General features: G+C 44.6%; 1 protein-coding gene across 2 annotated transcripts in view; it reads right to left on the bottom strand.

The window, feature by feature from the left end:
• Nucleotides 1-1,774: 1,774 nt before the first annotated feature.
• The window catches only part of LOC119160992 (large ribosomal subunit protein uL1), a 59,785-nt gene continuing 37,168 nt past the window's right edge, over nucleotides 1,775-24,391 (bottom strand). Inside the window, exon 5 of one of the 2 annotated variants that reach the window (XM_075881640.1) lies at nucleotides 1,775-1,879. In XM_075881640.1, coding sequence (XP_075737755.1) covers nucleotides 1,826-1,879 — 54 coding nt within the window. In that variant the 3' untranslated portion in view covers nucleotides 1,775-1,825. Of the gene's footprint in view, nucleotides 1,880-16,543; nucleotides 16,779-24,391 lie in introns of those variants that run through there. The other variant, XM_037413291.2, reaches the window with a different exon arrangement.

Here is a 24,391-nt window from a genome sequence, read left to right as displayed (position 1 = left end):
AGCTTTCGCACCGGATGGTGAATTATTTTTACACACCCTCTAGAATGCAGTCATTAGCTCCAGTCTTTCGTGAGGGCTTATCTTGTTGCTCAATGAATGGAGCAATCACCATTCTGCCTTGGCCACATGGAAATGGCTGTAGAGCTGAGTTGCTTTAGGCCAGACTTCTAGCAGAGCTGCTTTATTGACCGCTGAATTATCAGTCATGAATGACCGCGGTGTCTGCAAGATTGACATTTTCCTTCTCAGTGACAACTAAACATTATACAGTGAACCTTAACATTAACTAACTTGAAGGGACCACATAAAAGATGATTTTTAAAATAAAAGAATGCTGAACTACTTAGTTATGTTGCACCATTTGTTTTTTGAAACTAAATTCAAGACAGTTTGTTTGCAATGCGGCTTATATGATCGACTGTTTTGCTTTTTGCATATTTCAAAAAATGCGAAAGTATTTTGCTGCAAATGTGCGTGTAGGACTGAAGTGGTCATAAATTGAGTCACTGTGTCGAATCTATCAAACTTTATCTAGCACAACACTCTAAAGGGCAGCAAAAGACTTCAATTCATCCAAGTAAATCAGTGCTAATTTAGCTGAAATTTATGGTGCTTCCTCTACAAGGGTTACTACTTAATCCTCTTCCCCTCGTTTGCTTCCAAAACAGAGGTAGAAAACACGCTACAATATTTTGTATAGACCAAACGGTGCGTGTTTCAATGCGAGAGTCTCAGATGGCATGGTTTTCAAAATGCAAAGCACTGGCTATACCCAGCCCTTCACACAATTTCTGATCAATATTGTGGAGAAAAGGACGAGCCGCCGTCCCCATGGCGAAGCCCACCGTCTACCTCTTCTTTATTCCGAACGCTAATCTCATCCACAATGATGATGATGTTGCTCCTCGTATTGTACACAGTTTTCAACAAATATGATGAGGCAATCTATTGTGTCAGAAAATACGTTCTAAAAATAAAATTATCCGCACTAATTTCATAAATTGAAATGCATTAGCATTACGTCCTATGACGCTCTGTTATGGGACATAAAAGGAGTTCGTACAACTGAACAGTTTTTATAACAGGTTTTCGTTCAATTAGTATTTTACTGTTATTTGACCTGGAAAGTGAGATGCACTGCCCTCAACACCTTCCTTCTGCAAAATTGACAACATGTGTCACTGCCTTCTGTTTTTGCAAATACACAGCCCTTCCCAGCGTGATTGACCGGTATGATCATTATGACAGTTATATAATTTTGCTAATGTCATAGACTACCCTATTTTCATTGTAAGCATATGTATTGCTCGGAAATCATTGAATAGAATTGTGCCAAAAGAAATACGTGAGTGAAATTTTTCCACTAAAATTACGAGTGCCAATGTAAAGTGCGTTTTCGAAAGTATATTGTGAAATTGCATTATAACACAAAATATTGAAATATTACACCTTAACTACAATGGGTGTTAAGAAGTAATGTATGCATGGTTTCGTCGTTTCACGTAACACCTACACTAATCGTTTTAGTATTTTAAGCTTTAACTTTAAATTTGCTATAATTTAAAAGAAATATATAGCTTGCTTACACGCAAGCCACTAAAAAAGAGAGGATCTTTCTGTTACAAGACAACAAAGGCTGTTTAATAGCTCTTCGTTGTTTGACAGTTGTGCATAAGCACCGCAATCGAAAATGCTTCAACTGAAGTAGCACTGAGTACTACTGTAACGGTAGGTTGTCATTTATCGCAGGAGGCAGTAGAGCCGGAAAATATGATCTAGCTTGCACATTCCAAGCCTTCTGTTCGCTGCATAATTTCGGCAACAATCAACCCCACCCAGAAGCTGCCGTCCTTTGACGTGGTTGTGCAGGCGCTGACGCCTGCAAGAGGTTAAAGCAAAAAAAAGTTACAAAAAGCAGTGTTTAGACAGTACTTATACTACTTTTAAAACACTGCATGCTCTATAGCAGCTTTTTGCTCCATGCAACCGAAGCTGAAACTTGAGACAAAATAGTAAGGTTTCATTCAAGTGACCGGCAAGCAAATGGCAATGCTAATCCTAAACCTAACGAAAGTGCTTTAGCGCTGCTACCAGAAAAGGACATCTAAAAGAGGAGGAGAAAATTTGAATGTACATCAAGTTCCAGCTTTTTTATGGCAGCAAAAAAGTTATACCAAACGCACAAGTGCACATTGGGTGATGGTGAGAATTCCCAGAAGCATGTCACACAACTGCACTTGATTTCGACTAAATGTAAACAAATGGTGGCTAATTCCGTCTACACCACAATTATTTTCAAAATATAAAGTGCCCTTACTGCAATTTGAATACGACACTATATCAGACGAGTCTTCCGACAACTACAGGAAGCGAAATAAAATCGTGGTTAAATGTATCACTTTATTTCTGTAAACAGTCGAGCTGTTTTAGCTCTTGGTTGCGCTATGCCATACTACCATGAAATTGCATAGCTTGCACTGCATGTGTGGCCAGCATGCGATGTGGGTGGGAAAGAGGGTGGGAAAGATTAGTGTATGAGGATGAGTGGAAAGAGCAGGGGAGATATTAAAGCATTGATTGATTGATTGATATGTGGGGTTTAACGTCCCAAAACCACTATATGATTATGAGAGACGCCGTAGTGGAGGGCTCCGGAAATTTAGACCACCTGGGGTTCTTTAACGTGCACCCAAATCTGAGCACACGGGCCTACAACATTTCCGCCTCCATCGGAAATGCAGCCGCCGCAGCCGGGATTCGAACCCGCGCCCTGCGGGTCAGCAGCCGAGTACCTTAGCCACTAGACCACCGCGGCGGGGCTTAAAGCATTGCATAGCCACGCATAAAAGAAAAAAGTGAAAATTTTATAACTCGTTTTCTTTTCTTTGTAAGACACAACAATTATAACCGTAATAGACAATGATTGATGCCACGGAAAGTATGGGTGATGTTATGAGAAGTAATTGTTAATGTGAAGAAAGAAACGTGGACAAAAAGATAACTTGGCACAGGCAGGTACCGAACCTGCCAGTGGGAAGTTATTGTTCATCTATTAACTCTTGAGCATAGCCACTGTGGGGAATTGACCAAGAAACGAACGGCTTTATAAAATAGTATGAAGTTTTAGAGTAATAAAAGTTCTCAATAAATAATAGATTATCTGGGAAATAATGGTGCTTGATGACAATGTATATGTGACGCTATGATGAATTGGAGACGTGGCCTGGCTCATACGCCATGTTTATTTCAAAAACTGTTTCTCAAATTAGGGCTAATAAAATCAAGGAATACCCTTATTTTTATACTAATATAATGGTGTAGACACGTTAGGATAGTAATACTGATTCGTTATTCAACCGAGTAGATTCATTAATATAGTCTCCGACAGCAACGCATACCTTCGCATTAGAGAACTCAGAAATAGAGACCCCAAAAGCCAAAATGACATGCACTCACAGATTCATTCTAGTACCACGTAAAGGTAATTCTAAAAGGCTTTAAGCACTGTAGTCAACTGCCTGCAGGTCAAACAGAAAAACCTATTGTTTCCAGTTCACCATACAATGCCCACAGTGGCGAAGGTGCCTGGGCAGACCTGTGTTTGTAGAAATTTAGATTCGGTACCCGGCAGCGCAATCTCGTGGTAGCTACTTCCCGTTAACGGGTTCGGCAATAAGCTCTTCACCAGGATGAAGTAAGTAGCGATATTCGGTGGATTTTGTGAGTGCTGTGTCACCAAAGACTTCCACCATATTCGCAGCCTGAGAAATTGAGCAGCAGTCACATCGGAGGATAAAAAAATGTACGGTAAAACATTCCACTTATCGGTGACTTGACTAAAGAATCGACGATGACATTGAGTAACAACATTTCTGTTCAGGCACCCAAACTAATCGCACTTTTCTCAAATGTGCTGGTACTAGTGCATGGAACGTCTTTATTACGTGGGATTCAGCACCAAAAGAATGTGCCGCGCAGAGAGATAGAGACTCTGTATTTAAAACAGCTGACGTAATTGCCATGTCCAGCTTGCATAAGGCGAGCACTATTGCCAGAAATTCAGCCTCAAAAACGGGTCTCAAATTATGTAGTGGAAGGAAATAAGGCCAATCTATATTCGAGCTAAATATACTAACACCTGAGTTTTCGTCACATTGTAATGCGTCAATAGCAATAAGAACATTTATTGTATTTCTGTGGACGTGATCTTGTAATAAAGCATCTAAAATATTATTGGAAAGTAATTTGGCGTTCTTAGAAAAATACCAAGAAAATAAAATTCCACAGGATATGAAATATGACGAGCAGAGATAACATCGGTGATTCGTGCGTTTAGAGGGTACAAAAAATCTTGTGGGAAATATAATTTTTGAGGTGTGGAATCGCAGCTTTGTAGCACCTAGAAATGATTCCGGGTGGAAATAAATGCCGTTTCTAATTGTCGTAATGGTGGCTCTATAATTCTTAAGAATGTCTAAGCAATCAGAAGGCAAAACCTGCAGAAAAGAGACGGAACCCTCAAGTCTAAGTACAGCGTATTGTTAGAAAGTGTTTTAGGAAGGCCAAGGCATAATAAAAATTTCTAAAAAATTTAGAGGCCGTAACTTGCAGGCTGGAGCCCCACAAAAAAGTACACAACAAAAATCCAAAACAAGACGAACGTACATGCGATTTACCAGCATATGTGTGTATTTTCTCACACCTATGCGGTGGTTGTTTAGCCTATGTAATATGTCAGAATCCCGCGCAACTTCTCGGCAATACATTCGAAGTGAGGTTGCCTGTTAAGCGATGTATGATAAATTACTCCAATGTCTTTGAAGGTTTTACCTGTGGTATATTCTCATGAAGGTAATACAGGAAGATGTGCACGGGGTATTGCAGCGGGAAAACAGGAAGGGCACATTTCCTCAGATTATGTGGAAAGCAATTATCAACGAGCCAGCTCCCCAAGATAATAAGGTAAGTCTGTAGCCGTTCATGTAAGTTCCGAGTATTATCTGCCATTGCAAAAAACGTGAAACGAATAACTTGATCATGATGGTTCTCTCAAGAAATCTATTTGATAATTCTGGTTGTATATAATTTAGTTTATTTATTTATATATAATATAATTTTTGCATGTTTCCATTCTGGAGGTATCCATGAGTTTCTGAACTAAGAATTTCCAGCTTCTAGCAGAAGAATAGGTCATTCCAGGAGTAAGGTGTTTAATATAAAATTCATAATTCAACCTGACCCTGGAGCTGCCCTCGGTTAGGAGTACTGTCTGACTTAATTCAGGTACACAAATATCTGGGAATTCATGCCAATTTTCAGTCAAAATATTAGCTGCGAAATGACGTCTTAAACCTTGCGCTATGTCTTTTAGAGAGGCGTTGATTTCTCGCGGTGTACAGACACATGATTTAAACGTCAAAGGCGTTGACAGTACCTTTGTTGGCCAGAAATATGCGATCAAAGCACGCCTTTGTTATTATTCGAAAAAATATTTGTAATATATACTGTCGTATTTTTTCCCGAGGGTAACAGTGCGCTCAAATACGCCAGAAAGAAAGTGATAGTCTATCTAGTTTGATGGGCACTATTATGAAGATGTTTTTTCTAAGCAAATGTTTGTTATCTATAACCACGCGTACACTCACCATTTCACAAACGAGAGGAGGATTGTTTATTAGATGGAATAGCGATTTCGAAATTTTCCCCGGATTTCTCTAGTATTGAACCAATCGTAGATAAGATATTCTTACCTGTCAAATTTCGAAGTTTAGAAATAACAGAACCCATAGAGGCTTGAAATTCCATATGGTTAACACATGCGCGTATTGGCTTGTAACATTAAAATTGGAGAAGTAATATCAATGACTATAGGAAGGTGGGTGCTGTTAGTTGCAGAATCAACCACAGTCATGACAAAATGTTGATTGCACTGGAGCAAAGCATGAAGTTTAATACTGAGCTAGTGTTACCTCGGACAAATGTTATGTGGCTTTTATTCATACACGAGAAGTACTGGCAAATAGTCCATTCCCACAGCCGCCTACCAGAAGAGTCTGTCCACACACCCCTGCAGAGAAGATGTAAAGAAGTATCCTGTGAGTACAGCTTTCTCTCTACAGGCTGCAAAAACGCCGTCAAAATAACTCGCACCTTGCACACTGAAGTTGAACTAATTCATAAATAAAAGGGAGATAATCAGGGAGACACAAGCCTAATGCAGCAATTTTACGATCCGTGTCTAACATTCTGAAAAAAAAATGTTTGCCCTATGGCGTAATTTACTTCATTCAAGGACTAATAAGCCACCATCAAGTGTTTGGCGATCTTATCAAAGATATCTTTTTGTCCAGTTTTGTTTTTTTACATTTACACTACAATTACGTCTAACAAGATCTCCTATACTTACGTTGCCACTGGTCTTTGTCTGATATCAATAATGAAGCCACGCATAGTGTAGTGTAAGAAAGGTGTGGTTGAGGACGAAGAGGGTAATGCATTGCATAGCCATGTATTGCATGGTATAGCTAGGATGTACTTGACAAAAAAAAAATAAGGGACATAATGTGTGACGCGAGGATGCGATAAAAGAGGAGAGAAGTGGGCGAAGCACAACATAGCCATGTATAGTACACTATAGCAAGGGGCGAGAAAAAGAAGTGAGGGTAAGGAGAAAGGTAAGACAGCCAGCTCAGCTGTTTCCTCAGCCTTTGCACCACTAGTGTCTAGCTACCCAAATTGTTATTTTTTCAAACTATATTTTGGTCTGCAAACTATCAAAATGTGACCCACAAGGTTGGTTCATCTTGGCTACATTTGACATACACAAAACGACTAGAACGAACAACTGCAGATTAAGGCAATTTACTTTGGTACATCACTATGAAGATCTGTAAAGCTTGATAAGTACAATTACAAGATGCTTCAACCCATCATTTTGATCATACAATGGTGCCTTTTCCCGCAGCTTGCTTAGCGGTTTCACTGTATAATGATAGTGATCCTTTCTCCCCACCTCGAACCAGTATTTTGTGCACCATTTGACAGTTGTTGGCCGCTGTCATCTTCAGCCGCCAGCTTGTGCTGGCGCTGCTGAAGAGCCTCAGCTAGAAGTAATTGTAGACTGTGTGTCCGAAGAGCTCCATAGGCGGCGTAGTAAATCAGAACAGATAAGCTTGTGATTGTAATCCTCTCATAGCTGACTGACGACGCACGGATGCTTCCTCTTCAAAAAGAAGTTGTTCCTTTTTGTGCTTTTGTCACAGCATTGATCTTTGTGTCCACAAGTGCAGTACAGTTTGTGGAGTTCAGGTCTGCACTGGTATCATCCGCGTATCTGCTATGTTTAGTCTGAAGTGCGTTGTGCGTCACTGAAACCAGCCCGAAGGTTAGATGGTAAGTTGATTGATTTGTGGGGTTTAACGTCCCAAAACCACCATATGATTATGAGAGACGGCGTAATAGAGGGCTTCGGAAATTTTGACAACCTGGGGTTCTTTAACGTGCACCCAAATATGAGCACATGGGCCTACGACATTTCCGCCTCCATCGCAAATGCAGCCGCCGCCGCCGGGATTTGAACCCGCGACCTGCGGGTCAACAGCCGAGTACCTTAGCCACTAGACCACCGCGGCGGGGCGGATGATAAGTTCCAACTTCATTTGCAAAACGTTGTTAGCATCGTTAGCGTCCACTATGCCAGCGGCGCGGATGATAAAGTTGTTCAGTGAAGAAAACAATAGAGGCACTCTTTTCTGCAACCTTTGCAGAAGCGTGGTGTAGCTCAGCTTTGTCAGGAAAAGGGAAAGCGGAACGCAGAAAGGTAGAAAGGAAACGCAGAGAAAGAGTGTGCGGCGAAGCGTGGGTGCTTCCGTACAATGGAACAGCTGGGAAAATTCCGAGGAATTTGCTCGACGCTGGTGCATTCTTCGCGTGCGTGGGCCCAGCCACGTGACCTCAAGAGAGGAACCAATAGCGCGCGAGCAGTCCTGCCGAGGCACTGGTTCTCTCCTAGCTTTCTTTCTTTTCTCTTTCGCGTACGCTGCGGATGTTTATATCCATGGCCACGAATGAGCAATGCCAAATACGCAACAGTAAAAACCCGAAAGCTTCGCAAAGTAACGACACTTTCCTCCTCCGGTCGTGCTTTTCCTCGGCCTCCTCCCCTTCGCACTTCCATTTCAAACGTGGCGCAACCTACCTTGCTCCTGCTTAGCAGACACCGTTTCACGAAGAGAACGCTTGATCGGCAGGCAGCGCGCAGAGAAAATTTTCTCCAGCCGTCTAACTCATCCAAAAATTATCTTAGCGAGTGTAGCATTAGCCTATATCAGCTCTGTTTAGTGCCAGGCGCAACGAGTACTTGTGATCAGGCCTTGACCGAGTCACTTGGCGTCGCAGCGACCGTACGTTAACTTTGTGCGCACCACCCTCTAGTATGCATGTTCTTAAGCCTAAAAACGTAATTGTTAGTGAGCACACATCTTTTTTCATGGCATTTCTTTGAGCGCGTCTGCGATTAGCTTTTACACTGTAAATAATAGCGCTCAAAAGTTCATGTGCGTCTGTTACGGCTTACCCTTCGAATAGCTGGCGCGATAGCCACCGAAGGGACAGTGCAACTGTCTTTCCTTACTCAGCGCATGGGGTGGTGAAAGCTACGCCGTATGTAGGGTAGTCAATATGTGCAGAGAGAATTCACAATGACTGTCATGAAGTGGAAGCAACAACTCGCCTTGACGCTGTCAATGAGGGATGGCGAGGTCACCCATGGCAAATTTTAGCGTTTGGTGACGCATCTAAGGCTCTCACCTTAATAATGTGTCAGAAGGCGTACATCATTTATATTATGTATATCCGAAGAGCTGTGCTTTTTTCGGGAAGTGCTTAGACACACCCATCATATTTCGGAAGTGAGCCTTGTGGACGTATTTCCCATTCGAACTATATGGCAGAAAAATTAAGGTAGCATATGAAAGAACTAGCGTGCCACCATACTCGATTACTTCGCGAGAGCTTCAGTAGCGGATATAAACCTTCACACCAAATAGTAAACAAACTATCACGAAAAACGGCTTGTATGTGTGAGTTTCATAAACGATGCACGCACTCATATGACTAGAAGGCATGCACGTTTTGCATAGCTGCTCTTGCATCGTGAGTACCCTGGCTGATCGGTCAGTGTAGAAAAGCCACAGAAAGCAAGTTCTTCTAAAATATACGAGCACGCAGCAAAAACCAACGGAGAGTACCAATCCTAATGTGTGTTGCTGCACTCCAGTTTTGTTTATTTAGAACAGCAGCGCAAAAACTCTGAGGTTTCGCAATCGCGATTTTGAGCATTTTTTCACGTGCATGCATGCTATGTGCACAAACCAGCACAGTGAACTCAAACCCGTCGGCGCATAACGACAAGCAGAGATCGTAAACGTGTATTGTTTACAGAAAAAAAAACAGCTCCCGCAGAAGCATTGATGAAACCTGAGTGAGAGATCATGACGTCCTCCACAATTACTGCGAATTGTCTGTGGCGTTAGAGCAGGCATTGAATTGGGCATACACCAAACCATACTTATATACGTGCAACGTACTTCGTAAAGCGGATTTAAAAACGTCGGCCTGGAATTTTCACATTTGATTCTACGCAAACTTGTCTTTTGTAGCAACTCCTTGCGCTTCACAGGTGGTATCACAGGCGGGATCATCGAGAGCATTCGGCTGTCCCTAGTTTTCACAACCAAAGGCGCCACAACCGCCTATGGCAACGAAGAGTGACGTCATTCTTGGGTGAAAGGTACTTCACAGCGTAACGCGCATGGAAGGACAAGTTCATATCCGTTAAAACAGATGCACTGTGGCAAAGATGGTAGTCGCGACCACCTGCAAACAAACAAACACTGCGACTAATCCCACGTGACAGCATGTAGCCAATACCGACGCGGCGCCGGCATCGCAGAGGTCGGAGGAGGAACAAAAGAAAGGAGGCACACGAATAACCACTAGGTGGCTGCTTTGCGAAGTTTAAGGGGCTTTACGCAAGAGGCCCATAACTGGCGCCTGGTGGAGTTCCTGGATGAGACGGGAACCACGGCCTACCCCTAAAACCAGGTTCCTTCACTGCTGCTGGCTTGTTGTTTGTGCCAATGACCAAGCTCGTCACGTCTAAACACCTCCTTTCCTCTATTCATGTTCATCGCACTTCCACTTCTCAACACACTTGCGCCATTTGCAGAACAAATTAAGTGTCTTTTTGTTTCTTAAATGACACATTTATTGAGGCCCCCTGGTGGCGGCGCCGAGTGCAGCCGCACGTTTACTACGCTCCGTTCTTTTTTTTTCACTGATTCCGCCAGCCTATTGAGTCGCACCCTAATAAAATAGCATCAACCGAATGTATGAAGTTGTGTGGGCCAATGAAAACCCAAATTTTGGCCGGTTTCCCAGCTTCGGCTGTGGGAGGGGTAAGCTTAGGTTGAGCTTCGGTGAGGCTGCAATCGAAAATCAAACTTTCAGTGATGAGGCCAGCGAACATTTAGTTAAAATGACTACCGCTACGCGTGTTTAGGTGGACGGCCTCGAAAATACACCGGACGTCTGTACAAGATCGCAAGGCTGAAAAACGGCCGAAAAGAGAGTCAGACTCAAAGGCGCGGGCAAGCGAAGCCTAAACCCTGTACTTGGAACGAGCTAAGAGGGCGCCTTGGCCACGGCAGATGTCAACATCCGGAGCAACAAGCTTGGTGACGGCGCCATGGGTGCCACCGCCGAGGTTGTGGCTCTACGTCCGCCATCTCTCACGGGCGAAACACGTTCTTAAGGATGATACACGCACTGAAGGGTGAAATGTATAAACAAAGGGGAATTGGTGAAGGGCGCACGCATGCCAGATTTGCTGCTCGGCGACATAAAGATTGTGTTGAGACCAAGAGGCGGGTTCTACATGAGCTTTGTCACCCGCGTTAAATTCGACGAATTGCGACAGATACTCGCAAATGAAGCAAACGAAGACGTCTTGTGCCTGAACCTTCAGGAGAATATCGTGAGCACGCGCTACGCTGCGTGTGAGGAATTTATGTACGCGGCACGGCGCACAAAGTTAGCACCTACGAAGCGGCCCCCCATTGCATGGTGAAAGGAGTCTTAAGGAGCATCCCGATAGAGCATGCGGCCCAAGAGATTCTGGACAATATTGTGCACAAGCATAACTCAACGGCCCTACAGACAAACCAAATAGGTAAGGCACGATGATAGTCATTGCTTTCGAAGGGCACAAAGTACGCACCTATACGTGAGATACGGCAACCTGCTCACAGAGTGCACGCTGCACAGAAAAAAAAAGTGACGTATGCAATGCGTGTGGAAAATTGAGCCGCAGAATGGGCGTATGCTCGGAACCTTTGAACATACTCCACTGGAGATGTGGAATCTCCAACCCCACCGAAGACTATATAGGCGCCTCTTGAAGTGTGGCTTGTGCGGAGGCAACCCCTGACCACAAACATGACCTGCAAGGCTGTCGTAGGGTTTTGCAGAAGCCTTACATTGTCCAGAAAAGCTTGTGTGGGGGCTAGTTAGAACATACTGCAGAAAAAAGGCTGCACTGCAAATTTGAGGACGAAAAACTTTACTGACACAGAGAAAGCGCTTCTGACAAGTAATGTTTATTGAAACAAATAGCCGAAAATGGGGGTGGAGTAACGTACAAGGAAGTGGGCACTGCAATCAAACCACGCGTGATCCAACCAAAACGTTATCTATACCGTAATACACGTGCTTTTATCAAACTAATATTTTTTGCTTTTTTGTTTTCTCTCCATAAACACGTCCCTATATATCCATAAGTTCTATCGAAGGTGTGCTAACGAATGCGCGAAGCTTCCCAGGCATCATAAAGTAAGCGTCAATGATTGCTGTTCTGATTTTATCTTTGCTGTGAGCCAGTTAGGCTGACCCTTAAAGTCAAAGCAGTAATGAGCAAGATTTCCTTTCCTCGCACACCTACTACACAAATCACTGTTTTCCTTAAATTTGTGGGGTTTAACATCCCAAAACCACCATATGATTATGAGAGACGCCATAGTGGAGGGCTCCGGAAGTTTTGACCACCTGGGGTTCTTTAACGCGCACCCAAATCTGAGTACACGGGCCTACAACATTTCCGCCTCCATCGGAAATGCAGCCGCCGCAGCCGGGATTTGAACCCACGACCTGCGGGTCAGCAGCCGAGTACAAATCACTGTTTTCCTGGAGGCTTTTATTAAGGCACTTGCCCTTCTGCCCAATGTAAAATGCTCCACAGCTCAAGGGAATCAAGTACACCCTCTAACGCTGCACTCGACAAATTTTTGTCGTGTCTCACACTACACGCTTCTTCGATTGCGTCGCCTTCAGAACCCTCAGCATTCACTTTTCTACACAAGCCTACCAGTTTATTGGGCGCAGGGAAAACCACTTGCACGCCATACCGAGAAGTCACCTTCTTTAATCAAGCACTATACTGTGTACGTGTACGGCAACACCACCACCGGGTTCTTTGTTTCTTCACTGTAGATTGATTGATTTGTGGGGTTTAACGTCCCAAAACCACCATATGATTATGAGAGATGCCGTAGTGGAGGGCTCCAGAAATTTTGACCACCTGGGGTTCTTTAACGTGCACCCAAATCTGAGTACACGGGCCTACAACATGTCCGCCTCTATGTTTCTTCACTGTAACGGGGCTATTTATCTCTTTAGAGAAACACTAAAGTCAACTATTAAGTCAACGTTGATTGTTGAAATGGCGGTCGGGAAACCTCGTAGTGTTACTTTCAGGCCAAGGAAGGCCTTATTTCGAAATGAAATCACGTTTCAGTCGTTCGCATTGAGTTGGCGCACTTTAAATTACCCACCTCAAGACGAGGACCGATCGGACCGACTCGCGTCACTGTTGCCGTGGACAACGCTGCCCGGCTTTACTGCGCTATTAGCAGCAGATTGAAAGCAGTGGGAGCCACAGCAGCAACAACGGCCATTCATCAGTTTCCCTCTATTGGCTCCGAGATTGTAAACACTTTTTGTTTCAACTGCGCCCTGCAAGTTGGCCGTACCTGCCCCGTGTAACAACGCGAAAATTGAATTTTTGAACCACTCGCGCAATTCCCCATAGTAACGTACGGCGGTTCTTTTTTTCATCAATCAAACAAAAACAAACAAACTGCATTTTATTGCGTCTTTTGATGCATGGAAGGTTCTTTATTTGGTACAGTTATATTAATTAGTAGTGAATAATTGTAGGCGGTCCGTCTGAGGTCATCGGGATCAATTTGAAAATGTCCCATTTGGGCACTTGTGTTCTTGTGCATTTACCTTAGTTCCTCGGTAAGTAGGGCATTATTGATAGTATTGTCGTTTTAGGTGTTCATACATGGAGCTTTCCCTCCGATGTAAATTGTTATTTCACTTTATTGTCCTTTCAGGCAGCATTCTGCCACTATGTCCACCGGCGATGCTGGGAAAGCGCTGAGTGAAGGAATAATACGACATCGAGAGAGGGAATCAGGCAAGAGAAGTCCGGCAGGTGCACTCCGCCATAGCACCTCAAAACAACATTAGAAGTAAGAAACACCGGACTAGAATAGCTAAGGAAGTGGTGGCGGAAACGGTGGCCAGAGCCACTCCCGATCGAAGCCATGATCCAGGGGAGGCAAAGATGGCGGCGATCGCCCCTGGGCGACAACAAATCGGACCACCTCGGAGCCCCGGGCTGGTTACAAAATCCCAAACTGTCCCATGCTGCCGGGCCAGTTCGAGCTCCAGGACAAGTTCCTAGTCTCGGAAGAACGCAACCAATCGCCGAAGGATCATCGAAAAACAACTGGGCTAGACCCCGTCTTTTGTCGTTCGAACCAATAAAATTAAATCCCCACCTCTCACCCCTTTGAAATATCTTAACTCGCTAGCGGATGCGCAAAGCTTCATTTCTATGTGACGTTCAATGTCTCCAAAACACCTTATGATGATGAGAAATGCCGCAGTGAAGGGCACCGGTAATTTCGACGGGTTTTTCAACGTGCACCCATATTTGAGCACACGGGCCTACAAAATTTTCGCCTGCATTGAAAATGCAGCTGCCGCAGCAGAAATCCGAATGCGCAAAGAGACTCTAGTGAAGTGATGAAACTTGAGAGCGTCATTAAGCGCCAAAATGCTCAAATTAAGGAGGAAAACGGCCAATTACGAGTTCTTGTCAACAACACAGAAACGCTAGTGAATAACGGCCACTCGGCAAATGCAAAGCTCCAAAACAGCGCAATGGCGGCAAAAACGCCGAAGGTTTGGTCAAGTTACCGCAGAAGGACATCACCACAGTCCACCCAGGGTCGACGACGGGAGCGGCTGAGGCTTCGCAACGGACATCAAATAATCAAGAAGCAGTGGACGCCGAAAAGAACCATGTGAGCTAAGAGGAAGCGGTGACTGTGGCCACGACACAGATTCCGCAAGAAGGAGAGCAGCGGTCGTTGTGATCGCAATCACCGAAATTCATAAAAACTAGACAGTAAAAATGCCTGACAGGATGCTGTCAGTACTCCACTTCACCCGCTCTCCGTGAAGCATGACTGCGGAGCGACAAAAGTAGCCTCATCGTCTGTGAGGAACCGGTTCACGTCTCTCAAAAAAATGGAGTGGGCCAAAAAATTAAGAAAAACGAGATCGCGAAAACGTGCCGTCGACTCAAGACGTCGGGAAAGGAAAATGCAGAAGCCGAGTAAGAAGCATAAGAAGACCGAAAGGAACACCACCGTAAATTAACAATAGAACTACCACAGTATTCGCAATAAAGAAGTGGAACTACTGTTACACATCAACGGGAAAGAAAACATGCACGATAAAATTGCCCTACAGGAAACAAACTGGAAACCGAGATTCCTGAGGTACGTCACTTAAACTGATCCTATGGAGAATGGAACGGTGGTGCTCGTAGGGAGCAACGAAGCAGCTACTAATGACGCCATAGCAGGAGGTGGGTGTGAGCTCACGGTGGTCACAATTCACGCAAGAGTAATTGGCAGTTCGCGCATTTTATTCGTAAGAGCATGTACTGCCCGCCGTAACGACGACACCATGAATTTGATCGCATCGTGAGCCAGGAGAAAGGGTTGGTGGGAACCAGGTCGTTTCTAATCTTCGGTGAATTACGTCCCTCACACAACGTGGGGCTATAAGTTCTAGTCCAAGAGAGGAAAACCACTGGCCAAAGTAATGAAGCATCACGAGATGGCCATCATGAACAAGCCGGATGTAACCACCAAAAGTGGCACGCAAGGGACACTACACCAGACCTGACGTGGTCATTGGGCATACAGACGTCAGCTAGAGAATGGAAGACGCGGACTTGGGGTCTGACCATAGCGTAATGGGCATCACGATCCGAGGCTACCGATTTCGAGCTGTACTGGGGACGTGCGGACAAAGGATTGTGACAAGATGAGAAAGTTTACCCTAGAACAAGAATAGTCCGATGAAGAATCAAACGTTTGAATGAAACAGATTTGCACCAAGTAGGCGATACCAGAAGAAGGCTCTTCATAAATTCACCCAAGAAATTGCAACGGCGGCACAGACACCATACATGAATGCTAGACTGACTAACATGTGGGAGGCCCGTCACTCTTTAACGTGGTGGTAAAAGCGTCATAGACGAAAAAGAAAACTGGCCAAGCGTTTGACAGTGTAAAACAAACAGATTGCCGAGCACGTGGCTAAGCTCTGCAGAGAAAATTGGCTCAAGACCCTTGGCGGCCTGTAGTGAAAACTCTCGGCACGCAAGACGTGGTGCCTGATGAGGCATCTCATGTCCCGCAAAGTAGCAAAAGTGTGACGAATTGCTACCTTACCAAAGTAATAAAGATGTACAAGGGAGAAAACCGCAGGGTCCTGGAGGAACTGAAAGGAAAGTACCTAAAGACAGAGAAGGGCCAGGACCCGGTGCGCGAAAGGAACGAGGGAGCCGAAAACAAAGAGCTGGATCACTCGTTTACCATGACGGAACTGTAGACGGCGACGGACAATAGGAACATGAGAAGTGCACCAAGCAGGGAAACCATAACTTGCAACTTACTCGGTAACATAGGCGGTGCAGTGGCCCGCGGCTTCGTATAGCACCTCATCGAAACGTGGTGGCGGTTGTCCAAGGAATAGAAGGAAGGTGAGGTTCACTTCCATACAAAGTCTGGTAAGACGCTCACGATAGACAACATGCGGCCCATCTCCCTCGCGTCATGCGTAGGAAAGGTGATAGCGTGCAAGTTTCTACGCTGGCTGCGCCGTAGTGGAGGGCTTCGGAAATTTCGACAACCTGGTGTTCTTTAACGTGCACCCGAATCTGGGCACACGGGGCTACAACATTTCCGCTTCCATCGGAAATGCAGCCGCCACAGCCGGGATTCGATCCCGCGACCTGTGGGTCAGCCGCCGAGTACCTTAGGCAATAGACCACCGTGGCGGGGCAAATAAATATGACACTATTGGCATTTTAGGAACTTCGCAGAATGAAATCCGAAGCTGCACGTAGCATATAGAATATTTATTGATAATGAGTAAGAATATGCAAGTTGCGAAAAACGAATTCAGTACAGTTTTTTGGGGGGACCCATAGTAGACTTGATATGCATGGAACGAATGACCAGCAAGCGTTGCTCCAACGCAGCCAATATGTTGTTCATGGCAATGGTAACGTTCTCTGCCAGTGCCTCTTGGGTCATGCTGACGTTCCCGACAGGAATCCCAATGAATGGTCCCTAGCATGTAAAAAAAAAGAACGTTTACTATTAGAACTTTCGAACACGAAGTGCTATAAGCGCATTGATGATCATCGAATGTACACAAGTTGCTAGAGAGCAGTCGTTATTTAAAACAGCTATTGGCGTTTCAAAAATTTCAGACGAATATATATTTTTTTGGAATAGAATATCGTCAAGAGGATGGGACAGAAGAAACAACTGTCTGTCAGCCACAACAAACCTAGGATGAAAGTATGAGAAAATGTTAAGACACCCAGAACTGCATAATCTTTAAGCTCAACCAAGAGCTGTACTAAGTGGTCTTTAATTAGGCACTGAGCGCATGAAGGATAGACTTACATTCTTAGTTATCTGCTGTTTACCTAGTACTGAACGAAAATATTTCAAGAACAATTATATGCACACATTCGGTTGGTTTTGTCGGCCGTTGACGTCGTCTTCATTTCCCATCTTTCTCTCTCTTTTTTAATATATATATATATATATATATATATATATATATATATATATACATACTCATACATACATACATACATACATACATACATACATACATACATACATACATACATACATACATACATACATACATATATTGGAGTCCTCTATTGTATATCATTGGTCTCCCGATCATGAGACAGAAAATTGACCAAGTAAATCCAATAGCACCTGCTATAACGGCCCCTCTGATGGCTCTATTGGCTTCAACAGGCTTGCTGGTTTCAATGGTGGCAATTCGCTGGTTTCAGTGGTGGCAATTATTAGACAGTGGTGCACAGAATCCATTAATTTCGGCCAATAATACCGCTGGTGGATTCTTACCAAAATACCACTAATACCTAAGCGGCCAGCCGTCGTGTGATCATGACAAACTTTTCAAATTTATGCTTACAGAGGTGACGGTACGAGAAGTACAAACGTCTCACCACTGTGTTTACAGTCGCGCTTGTAGGGGACGTCGTTCTGGAGACCACAAAAGGTCATTCTAGAGATAAAAACTCGTGGTATTTTAGTTTGCTGACCCTCCATGTAATGGATAAGCGGGAGTGATTTCGGGATCACTGATTTGCTGATGACGAGCCATCACAGAAACGTTCTTAGTTCCAAGAAATTGGAACTCTGCTTCTCAATCTTACGATGAAGAATTTACATGTGCACGTGGCAGGCAGTCCGCGTCATCGTACTTTTCGCTGGACTTGTTGACGACGGTTTTGTTGTGTTCCTAGATGCGTAGGCTCGACTTGCTCTTGTTAACCTATTGATTTAGCAAGTCTTCCTGAAGGGTTCTTGATATTCGTTAGCCAACACAATGAATGATTATAGCTACTCACCCGAAACATTCTCATGTTCTGGTATGAGCGGAATTTACTTATGGCCCTCATAACGGTGAGAAATTCTCCATCGCTGAATAATTGGGCTCAGTATTTGCTAGAGTGTGGCTTCAGTAAACGTTAACCATTTCTTGTCTATTACGCCCATGAATGAGAATGGCACCGAGCCAACATCCTCGCGTCGTGATGGATGTCCGTGTCGGCGTCCTAATCAACATGTGCAAGTATAGCGGAAGACGGAAAATGGCATCGCGACTCTGCGAAACTTTCCTGTTCTTCCTGCTACATGAATGATACACTTTCTTTTACTAGCCGTGGCAATTTTTCAGTGATCTTGGGAAAGTTTTCAACGTAGCGTCTGTAGTAGGCATAGCCCCAGAAATGGTTTCCTGGTTTTTGTCCAGTAGCTACGGAAAATTTCCAACTGCGGTAATCTTTGCCGGATCTAGGCGGACGCCTTCAGCATAACTATGCGTCTGAGGAACTTAAGTTCGCGAAATCTGAAGTGGAAAGTTTTCGGCTTGATAGTCAGGGCTGTCGTGCGGATCGCATCCAATACTGTTCTCAGCCGGTGCACGTGCTCATCGAAGGAAGAAAAAATTACTACATTATTGAGATAGATGAGGCCCGATTATCATTTGGGTCCGGAGAGTACCATGTCCACCATCCCTTGGAAGGCAGCTGGAGCAGATCACAAACAAAATAGGAGTACTTTGAACTCGTGGAGTTCATCACATGTCATAACAGCCGTCTTCTCGGGATCTCGTTTAACCGTTTTGGTTTACAGTATCAGCTGTTTACATCCAATGATGAAATGAAGTGAGAGCTGTGTAAGTTGTCCAAAATTACCATAAATCTTTCGTAGTGGTTAAGCATCCCGCTTCGTGATGAGGTTCAGTTTCCTGTACTGAACGCAAAAGCATGGGCTGGTCTTTTTGACCAGTGCCACAGGTCAATTTCACGGACTGTTAAATGGCTGTGTTATGTCGTTCTTCAACATTTCCTTAATTTATTTCTTAATCGCTTTCCGTTATTTAATGGCTATTCGGTATGGATGCTGGTGCACCAGTCTAACATTTTCTTCGAACATAATATGGAGTTTTGCGACGGGAATTTATCCGACTTTTGATGAAGTGGAAAAGAACTCCGCTAATTTTTAATCAGGTTTACAATCTGCTCTCTTTGTGGGGATGAATGCTTTAGGTCAATGTCTATTGATTGAAGGACGCTGTTCACTGTCGTCGCGGCTGGTGGGTCTTTATGAAGAAGAGCACAAACATCGGCTGCTTGCATATATTCATGCAAGGCTACTACTACGGCTGTTCTCTTCGACACGTGATGTACTTCACTGCCAAATTTCGTCAATAGGGCATGCATACATCAATCAAGAAGCTTTACCAGACCTCTCAAGAGGCGAATTTTCTTTTCGATCAGCAGTCTGATGTTTCAATCTACTAGCCCATCATGATCACAGAAAACGCCGTTTTTCACAAGAACTGTCACGCCGCAACGCGGCGTGGTCACACCTTAGGCCCGTATTCGCAGACCAACCTCGGCTTTACCTCACGTTTTTCTCAACTTCTTGTACCCTCTACGTGCGTTATAAAGGCACAAAAATGGTAACAGGACGAAAGATAAAGACAATACTGGTTTATGAATACTGGTGCAACTTGTTTATCATGCACAATAAAAGCTGAAAACTGATAAGGAAAACTCGAGAAAAGGTTGAGGTTGGTTTGTGAATACGTGTCATAGTTAACATATGGACAGGTGAAACGACTGGTTGTTCCGTATTGCATGTGGCATCAGACTTTTCTGTAGAAAAAGGAATTTTAGATTATCATAAATCAATGATTGCAGTGTTTTTAGCTAGATCCATACCTATATCAGTTTACGGAAACAATCCGGGAGGACAATAAAACTGCCGGTTTACACAAATAATTAATCCCTATTCTTGTTGTACACAATACCTCGAGGCAGGCTAACTTCCCTCCGGCGGTGCGTCTCTGAGGCCCGGTTCATTCAGTTAATAGCTTTTTAAACTTTTTTTTTGTGAATAGGCTACTGGCCACAGAGTAGTCTGTACCAGTGTCAATCAGCGCGACAGCCTCAAGGTTGTCGATAGGAACCAACAGTTCGGAAGTAACATCATCACTGCTCTTATCCGTCATTGCGTAACTGCAGCCTCTTGATCACGTTAGCGATTGAGGGAATTCCGTTTTTAGAGTGTCAGCGGTTTTGCCTCTATAGGCCAATGGCTCTAGTTTTCTCGCCGCGGATTAGGTGAAGGATTTCTCGGGATATCTGATGACGGACGAGTACTCTGTGACCAATAGCCTATTGGTGCTGTCAACCGTGAGTCCCGTTGCTGGGTATCCTGAAAAGTATGGCGCGAAGGCAGAAGCTTCGATTACGTATCAGCGCTCGCCTTCCCGGCGGCAGGGTGCATTGACTGGGAAGCCTCGCAGTCCCACTCGACGACACTGGCAAGCCCAAAAAAGGTGACCTGCCTTCCTTATAAAAGTAGGTTTGACATTTCTGTCCCCCACAAGTCACCTAACAATCACCTTTCTGCAGACTTGGCCTTTTTGCAGGCCTGGTCTGCAGATTTTCTGCGGGCGCTTATAAAACCGCAGACTTTTCTGATTATGGGCGTCCAGAGTGCGTGCTGTTTGATGCATGTAACCTACGTATGTATCTTTACAATTTGGACCGAGACACATTTGATAACAGTGAATAAATACGTTTCACCTTTCAGTGACCTACCAGTCACCCCGAACAGATCTAACCTGCGGATTTTCTGTAGACACCAAGCAGACTGCAAGCAGACTTATCTGTTATGGCGGGACCTGTGTGTGCATGTGTAGGTGTATATAATATACATATGTATAGTTAAGTAGATCCTCCGTGAGAACGATAGCGACGGAAGCGTTTACTTCGAAAGTTTCGGCCAGAGTCTGGCCTTCGTCAGGAATGAGGGTACATGCTATTCGCGCTCACAATTTTAATATTTTGTGCGAAGAAATGAGAAGGCAAAGAACGGCTGAGAGAGAAAAAGCTATAAAAATAGGGAAAAATAACAGAAGAAAAAAGAGAAAAATTCAAGTGTCACTGTGCTATGCGTGTAGCGTAGTGGGCCCTCTTGGTGTTTTTACGCACCCTAACGTGCTCTAGGGGTGTTTTCGCACCATAATGTCGGCGGCCGTTAAATACCAGGTTTATAGAAAATGAGCGCAGCAGTCTTCATAAACTCAGTGATAGGCTTTAGCTGCAAGGTCGTGTTTACGACTGACCCTATGTCTTGTGTAGTAGAGCTGCTTAGGTCAGTAGAGCTTAGATCACCATTTAAGCCTGGTGACCAGTTTTCGACGACACCTTTGATAGACGTGTCGGGTTCATTTAAGAAAGGGTACTTTGCTGGTGGTGGGCGTCCCGCAGCTGAGGAGGCCCTTCGGGTGGGGCATCGGGTGCCATGACACGTTTTGGTGCCGCCTTCATTAGGGTAGATGTTACAACGTCAGGGGGCCCCGAAACTGTCAGTGACTCTAGTGGGTCTGGCTACTCTGATGAATACCACGGGCTATTCCCGATTTTCGCGAAAGTCGTGGCAGGAAAACAGCTGGCAACTTGGTGTTCACAAGCGCGGCTGGTCTTGGAGGTCAGAGACTGTTCTTGTTTGAAGAGGGTCGTGTTCTCTGGTGATGGTCGTGTAGATGGCAAGATCGTGAAACCGGAATTTTCTGGCAAGGAACACTGCTCACGACCTGTGTTGTCTGCCGCGTCGCCTTCTGCGATGCTCTTTGCGCAGGTGCTGCAGGGCACAACTGTGCCGTCGAAGTGCCTCGTATCGCAGCTCCTCCCATCCGTTATGGAGAGTGTGCCTGAGGAGACAGCGTCACATGAATGTGAAAGAGGGCAAAACAGATTTGTGAGCCTAGCGCACCATTCAGACCAAGATTCCTGCCTGATGCCCTCTTAAGCATGCTATGCTCTGGCGGCATCACATTGGTGGTCGATGCAAATGATACACTTGCGATATTCCGGCAAGGCAAGGAGAGTGACGAATAGTCTCGACCCCCATGAAAACATTGTCCGGGTAGCCGTAGAAAACCGGCACTGCGCAAACAGCCAAAGATGGTGACGCGACAGGCGAGAAAGCGGAGTTCAGCAACGACACGTGGCGTGGTTGACGCAATATCTCTGTGTACACACTTCAGAATATTGCACAGCGGTCGGCCGAGGCACCCGACAAGCCCCGAGTGGTGATTGTGGAGTGCTCGGTGGCGCCTGTGCTCACGGCGGCTCGGTGCATAGCCAAGGACATGTGGATGGCGTCTATTGTCATGAACAGGTATGGCAGCAGTGGAGCGGAACCACCGAGGAAGCCTAATAGACGCCGTCCCCGATCGGCGATGGCAGTGGTTGCTGGTGAGCAGAGTACCGAGGAGACTTTAGGGGCCCTGGAACACTTTTTCATTCATATGTGGGGTTTAACGTCCCAAAACCACCGTATGATTATGAGAGACACCGTAGTGGAGGGCTCCGGAAATTTCGACCACCGGGGGTTCTTTAATGTGCGCCCAAATCTGAGAACATGGGCCTACAACACTTCCGCCTTCATCGGAAATGCAGCCGCCACAGCCGGGATTCGATCCCACGACCTGCGGGTCAGCAGGCGAGTACCTTAGCCACTAGAACACCGCGGCGGGATTGCAACACTTTTTGAGCATGGTAAAAAAACGCTGCCAATTGGTAATAGAGGCTCCCAACAACACGCGAGTTAAATATTATAGCACAGCACGTGGCCTAGAATTCATAATAAATTATCAAAGTCAGCTAAAAATTGCCCTATCTTCCCTCAACAAATCATGTGATATGCCCAAAAATCACAGGTCAACGACGCATCCATCAGACATTGCCTGATTTGAACATGGCGCGCTCGCTCGTTACAGAGATCGCCATGGGAGGCCGCTACGGGTGCACGCGTGTGCACACGATCACACTAAAGAAGCGGCGCATTCAAGGGGAAAAAAAAGGAAGTGCTCAAGGTCACGAAGCTTGCCGGATTTTTTTTATGGCCCCACCATCAATCCCTGCTTAGCTTCCTGCGCTTTCGTTGGTGCGAGGGAAGAGCAAATGCAATCACTGCATGCGACAAAGCTTTGTAACTCCACTCGCTCTTCACGGATTTTTAAAATTTTGGGGCATTGAATTCGTGAGGCATTAAGGTCTTCCTGTGAATGCATTTCATGGTTAATTTACTTGAAAAGTGTTTCAGGGCCCCTGTAACGCCATCCTCAAGCTGGACTTACTGCAGCTGCTTGCTGGTTGGTGCCATATGGACGAGTTATCGATTCGATTTCATTTGATTCTTCTAAAAACGTGGCACATACTCTGAGGGACTAGCCAAGAAAGCTTAGCGTTTTTTTTCTTCTATGAACGTTAAAACAATATTTATGAATGAATTTATACTAAAATACCAATATTTCAAAATACAGAGAGAGAAGGAAAAGCAGAAAAAAAAGTTTTTCGAAATTTTGAGGTTGGAGATTTTGAAATGACCACAAAGCAGAGTTTCTATTTTGTTTATTTGTTAGTAGCCTAGAACCAAATCACATACCCACATTGGGGGAACGCCCAAGAAAACCTATAGTATTCTATGGATGGTATTCGCACTACTGCTTACCCCCAAAAAATGATGCAAAAGAATAAAGATATTACAAAAAATAAAGGTTCTGAGAATGAGAAAAAAACGAAAAGTCAGCACTCCTAAAATAATGATAATCTGATTTTTGGAGCTGAACAGGCCGCTGAGTTTGCCAAACCCGATTAAGTTGTGTTGTAAAGCGTATAATTATTCACATTTTAAAAATTACTTCCACACTCATTGTTTCTTTTTTTCGAGTACTTGTTAAAATGGGCAGCATACTGAAATACGTTTAGTGGCTTGAAATAAATTACCTACCGTATCCAATACATCTTTGTGACAATGTCCCGAAACGGAGGCACCGAAATTTAGAACACTTTCTGTGGTTAAACTTATACCTAGGTTCGCAAACTGAGTAGCTAGCAATATTTTCCCCAACTACTGCATAGTTACGACATGATACAAAATAATGTTGAATAGTTTCAGATTCTTCGCAGAACGGAAAAATGGGGGCCAGCGTCAGACCATCTCTGTTTATATAAAAGTTAAGGGGTGGGACACGGCACCCAAATCTGGATTGGCTCCCCTGGCACTGAATCTGGACTGACTCCCATGAGGATTCCATCTAAATT

This window comes from Rhipicephalus microplus, chromosome X (genome assembly GCF_043290135.1).
Source record: "Rhipicephalus microplus isolate Deutch F79 chromosome X, USDA_Rmic, whole genome shotgun sequence".
Classification (NCBI taxonomy): domain Eukaryota; kingdom Metazoa; phylum Arthropoda; class Arachnida; order Ixodida; family Ixodidae; genus Rhipicephalus; species Rhipicephalus microplus.
Note: the sequence above shows the minus strand (reverse complement) of the source record. Positions and strands in the feature narration are given on the sequence as shown.